Source organism: Diabrotica undecimpunctata, chromosome 7, assembly GCF_040954645.1.
Source record: "Diabrotica undecimpunctata isolate CICGRU chromosome 7, icDiaUnde3, whole genome shotgun sequence".
In the NCBI taxonomy this organism is placed as follows: Eukaryota; Metazoa; Arthropoda; class Insecta; order Coleoptera; family Chrysomelidae; genus Diabrotica; species Diabrotica undecimpunctata.
This window is the reverse complement of record NC_092809.1, coordinates 27800757-27806756: the sequence shown is the minus strand read 5'-3', so window position 1 is coordinate 27806756 and position 6000 is coordinate 27800757. Positions and strand designations below refer to the sequence as shown.

General features: G+C 32.0%; 1 protein-coding gene across 1 annotated transcript in view; it reads right to left on the bottom strand.

The window, feature by feature from the left end:
* Positions 1-548: 548 nt before the first annotated feature.
* LOC140445113 (uncharacterized) overlaps positions 549-6000 on the bottom strand; it is a 64789-nt gene continuing 59337 nt past the window's right edge. Inside the window, exons 16-17 of the mRNA XM_072536941.1 lie at positions 3966-4298; positions 549-1504 (exon numbers count right to left, since the gene is read on the bottom strand). Coding sequence (XP_072393042.1) covers positions 1075-1504; positions 3966-4298 — 763 coding nt within the window. The 3' untranslated portion in view covers positions 549-1074. The remainder of the gene's footprint in view (positions 1505-3965; positions 4299-6000) is intronic.

The following is a 6000-nucleotide window of genomic DNA, read 5'->3' as shown; positions in this document are numbered from 1 at the left end:
AGTCTGAGCGTATGTACTTTTGGGTTGCGCGGACAGAGCCAGAACGCAAGATTCGACTTGTCTATGAGCAGGTGACGTCATATATCGAATAACAAAGCTCTACTGCATATTGAAACAGTTCTTATGATTTACGCGAGTTTACTCGTCATGAGCATTCAACCTATAAGCGAGTATACTCGTCAAGAGCAGTGAAAGTTTCTTAATATACCTTAATATAATATATTAAGTTTCTTAATTTTCCCCTTGTAATACCAAAAAGTGGCGCCCTTTTTCTTATCTTTTCTTATCTTTGGTAATTTTTTACCTATCTCTCTTGTTTCTATTTCTCTGTCTTTCCTAATCTATCTTATCTTTATTATTTCTTCTGTTCGATCCATTTCTAGTTACAAAAGCTAGTTTCGAACCTCCGACTCGCTCTCCACCAACCATTTAGCTGCCGTTCGCAGTGTCTCCATTGGTGACCTTTCTAGCACCATCCAAAAAAAGGTTTCCGAGGTTACAAGGTGTAAGTTGGTTAAATGAACTGTATAAATGAATAATACACCCAATTATTTTTAATTTTATTTTATATACAAATAATTTCTATGTACAAGACTTTTATTACACCTACTATCAACTTAATATTATATTTGCTCAGTTAATTATTTGTAACAATAAAAAAATATTAACGTACATCACAGGTAAAAGTTGTTGCATTCAAGGTGCACTAATTATAAACTATAAGAACTAAAACTAATTACTACTCCTTTTTCTAGTCTAAAACTCGCATAATGGTAAAATTAACTTTTGCTAATAGCAAAAACTTAAGCGATTAATTTTAAAAACCAGTTTTTATTTTTGGACATGCATGAATTACTATTATTTGTAATGGAAACTTTATTTACATGATTACTAGAATGCCTTTTTCATTGACCAATTATCAAAATATTCGTCATCCTTAAAGCTATCATTTAAAAGCGTATCAACAGAAGGTACAATATTATCTAATTCTAAACTGTCTGCGCCCAAATCATCCAAAATCATATCAATCGCATTTAGATCAAGTCATGAATCGGCGGCTTCTTGTGTAGTAGGTCATAACTCGATTGTTACGATTTCATTACTTTCATCTACATGTGAATCGCATCTTTCCAAGGTAAGGAATGGATTTAAATTGAAAAGAGTACCAAGTCTTTCCGCAGACATGTCTAGATGCATTCCGTTAATTTCTACAGATGACATAATTTTATTTAAGTCTACATCTTCTACGGTATTTCCATAAAAGCTAAATTCTTCCAGAGGAAGAGTTGAAGGTTTCGAAGTGGATTTTCTCGCTGTATGTTTTTTACTTACTGGAGACTTAACAGAGCGGGCAGAAGGTTCTGGTACAGATACCGCTGATTTACAAATAGCTGCCATAGTCGAGACATATAAAGCTTCCATAGCTTCGTCATGAATGATGTTCTCCTCCACATTAGGGTGTTCCTTCTTATAATGAAAAATTGCATCCGTTTTGGTTCTTAACCTAAAATCATTTTTGTTACTTTTGAGCATATGAATAACACTATACCCAAATTTATATAAACATAATAAACTTTTATAAAATAAAAGCAACATCTTATACTTGTTGTTTGCGTTTATCATGTAATGATAATCTAAATTAATGTATATAATTCTAGATTTCGATTCCAGATTAGAAAGAAAATCAGAATAGAAATAAACGGATATGGTAAAAGAAATGATACGAGGACATACATTGATGAATTACTAACGGCCGGTTTCGCAATCAGTGGTTAACCCTAGGAGTTAAGTAACCTTTACCCCCAGTTTAACTGACAGATGCCGTTTCACATTCACAGATTCGGTTATGGTCACTTAACCTTAGGTTTCGCTTTATTTTTCTTATGTTGGTAGGAAGTTATGGGCAATAATCAAATTTTTATGGAATATTGTCAGTAAATATTATGGACATTGACCAGTATAGATGAGTTATGACACATTTGTTAGGTTAGGTCGAAAACAATATACAAATATTATTCTCATTTTCAAGTTCTGTTCTAGTGTGGTAGTTTGTTCTAAGTAGTGGTTATTTGTTCTTCCAAGTTAAAATTAAAATTATAAAATGGAACCCACAAAAATGTTCAAGAGATCTATCTTCAGAGATGTGTCTTTAATTTGCTCCAAAATATTTTCAACTGTATTCTTTGAGAATCTAAACCGACAGAAAAAATCTTCATGGTCTAGTTCTTCAAAATGATTTGTTCTGTGTCTAATGATTCTTGGTCTGCCAGCTTCCTCATCACTGCTAAAAGCATTTACATCATATAAATCCATACCTGATTAATTAATAATTTACATGTCTGTCTACACTCTGTCAATGTCAACAAAACGAAATTCGAAATTAGGTTAGGATTTCCTGGTCAAGCTCTAAACCACCGCTTTTACTTTGGGTTACAAATTTTGTAGGTTAACCACAACCGGAGCTGTTGACCTTATATTGTGACACCTATCTTTCAGGGTAACCGCTGATTATCTCTTAACCGCAAGGTAACTTTACTTTGTGAAACCGGCCGTTAGAGGAGAGATATCTTTTCACCCTTTACTCGTTTTTCGGCAAAAAAAAACACATAGAAAATCGACATGAGTAAGTTTCAACGGTAGCACTAAAACCAGATTGCTTACATACTCCATTGGGATCCATTACAACCAATTAAATCTGGTTGGAGAAGAATATGTTACAAGAAAAGGTATTCAAAAACCTGCAAAAGTATTTCAAGCGCTTACTACATGTCGTCGAAATAAATGTCAGTAGAAACTCTCCCTAGATGAACAAATAGAAATTTTTTATGATTTTCTTAAAAAAGTGCAAGACAAAAACCAAGTGATTTCTGGAAGAATGAAGATAGAGTTATAGAAGGCAGAAAGAAAAGATAAAGGAGAACGCGGAAATAATAACAACAGACAAATTGTGGTTTCATATTTTATCACATATAACGACAAAACATTAAAATTTGCAAAGAAATGTTCCAGAATCTACATAGTAACAGAAGAGGAAAAATTGATATTTTGATAAAAAAGAAACAACTATCACCCACAGGTTTTATAGAACATAATGGATCTCGAAAACGCCAACCCTATCCCAATATAGGATCCCAACCTAAATATTAAACTTATGCATTATTTTGATGCATCAAACAGAACAATGCTTGTATCATATTCCTTTTATGCTGTGATTTTTAAAGAACTTGGATACAAATTTAAAAATCCTAGTATTGATACATGTAAGACTTGTGATTATCTAGAAAATAAGAAAAGAGAGAGATAAAAAAGAGAAAAAAAACAAGAAATACTTTGATCCAGTGTACCATCCATTTTACCACGAACTCAAGACTAGTGAGAATGTAAATGATGAAATTAAATGTTTTATTTTTAAATGATAAACTATGCTTTTTATATAGATTGATAACAGTGAATAAAAATAATTTCGCTAATTGTTATTACTCATTTTAAAGATATTTATACTGTAGTTTAAATTTAGATGTTCCATAAATTGGTGAATTTTAAAATATTTATAAATTGATTAAAACCAACCACTTTTATTAAATATTTAAGTTTTAATTTCAGTATAAATTTCTTCATATTTTATTTTGTAATTATTATATTCACTTATTTTATATATACTTTACTTTGACAAGATATGTCTATATATGGCATCTAAGATATTTGTCAAAACATATGTTAGCAAAATCCCTTTCCACAATAGAATTTCCAAAATTAATGTACACTATCAGTTTAAATAGCATTTTGTTTAATTATATATGGAATTTTATAAAAATCTGAGAAAATTTGAACGAGTAAAAAATAAAAAAATAAAGTTATAAATGTTTAATTTCACTCTACTGAAAACTTGTTCTATTTGACATATCAAGTTTTGACAAATAGCCACAGAATTTAATTGATATAAAAAGTTTAATGTAACAACTTACTTAATTCCGCAAGTGCCACATATATGAGCCTTGAAATGATTTTTCACATGCGCCCGTATATTTCCCAAGCCGTTGGCAGTAAAGTCCCTTTCATATCTACATAACGAACATTTATAATGTTTCCATTCTTTTTTCAAACAACCTGGTACGGGAGCCTGTGTAACATTCTTACGAATACTCGGTTCGGATATTTTCATTTTCACTGGTTCAAAATAGTGTATTTTGTTGAATATATCTTTACATTTCAATTGAACTCCTGGATGTCTTCGATTGAAATGAACCCTTATACCATGGAATTTGGTAAATCGTTTATTGCAGCAACAGCAGCTATACCTTAAAAATATATATAATATTTTAAATACATACTTGAATTAATTTCTTTATCGATATCTAATATTAAGGAAATCTTAGCCTACAATAGAAGTTTCAATGTTACAATAAAATATATTACTGTTTAAAAAGGGCATATACGTTTAGTAACACTTGATCTTTAAAAGTTTTATATATTTAACCTTTTCACTGACAACTGATACGTTGGTTCTGACGATCTCAGAGTTTTCGTCATTGTCGTTTTGTAGAGTCGACGCTGTTTAAATCGCTGCTAGAGTAAAGACAGGCGTGAACGTCAGATAAATTTATGTTCGACTATTGTGTTCTATAATATATTTTCTGCTTTTGTAGAATTACAAAGGGGTGGATATAGAGCGAAATCTATGTGCATAAAGAACATCACCATGTATATACTATATGTATATACTTGGAGAATTGAATCAATCCCTGCCCTCCGCAGATTCCAGGTGTTTCCTAACCCGGGAAACTAGTACTAGAACTAACGCCAGCAGCCACGGCGGAGAAGAATAACTTCGGTACGGTGTGAATTGAATAAAATCACTCACCAATCCGTCTAGCCAGCGTGGTGTTTTTTTAAGGCTAAGAAACGTCCTAACAGAAATATGGCGATATCTAAAACAAAAGCAATGGGTTCCCAGGTGGGTAGACCATACAGTAATCAAATCACATGGGGCAAATCCCACTCCTTTGGCAAAAAGGACAGCTTCATGGAATCTGGGGAAGCAAGAAATCGCTAAAAATCACACGATTGAACATCGCAACTCTAAATATAAGGTCCATAAGCAAAGATGAAAAAGTGTACGAACTGGAAGAAGACATCAAGGAATTAAAATGGGACACAATTGGTCTGGCAGAGGTAAAAAGAAAAGGGGAAGGAATAGTGCATAACACTAGAGTCCGGTAACGTCCTATATTACAAAGGGCGAAAAGAATAAAGCCTAGGGCGTCTAATTTCTAATTTCCAAGAAATATGCGCATAAACATTCGTAGGAATATCTGAAAGAATTGCAACGATTAGGCTAAATGTAAACGAGAAAAACTCAGAACGAAATAGATTACATACTGTGTAACAAAACAGATATCATACAGGACGTAACAGTAATAAATACGGCGACAGTAAGTAGCGATCACCGAATGGTTAGAGCAAAATTAGAGATAAAACATAATAAAAATGGAAATAAATTTAGAAAAACTTGGAATATAGACACAGATAAAATAATATCTAATACAGAACAATATAAAAGTAAGTTAAAACCCGCGAAAGTATTAAATCTAGATAAACTTAGCTTAAATGAAATCAATGAAGTCATAACAAAAGAACTATTAAATGCAAGTGGCAACCGCTAACAGAAAACGAAAATCCAAAATAAGTGTAGAATCACAAAACATGCTGAAACAAAGAAAATACTGAGACAAAACAAAAGAGACACTTCAGAATATAAGGAACTTAATCGAGTAATAAGAAAACAGATAAAAGAGGACATTAAAAAACATCAAGAAGACTGTATAGAACAAGTCATAGAGAAAAACGGAAGTCTCAAATGCACCAAACCGAAACTAGGAAAGAAAAACATAATAATCATTAAAAATGAACAAGGACTAGAAAAAGGTAAATCTGATATAACAAACTCAATTGTAAAGTTCTACGCCGATCTGTATCGTTCCAGAAACAATCCCCCTAACT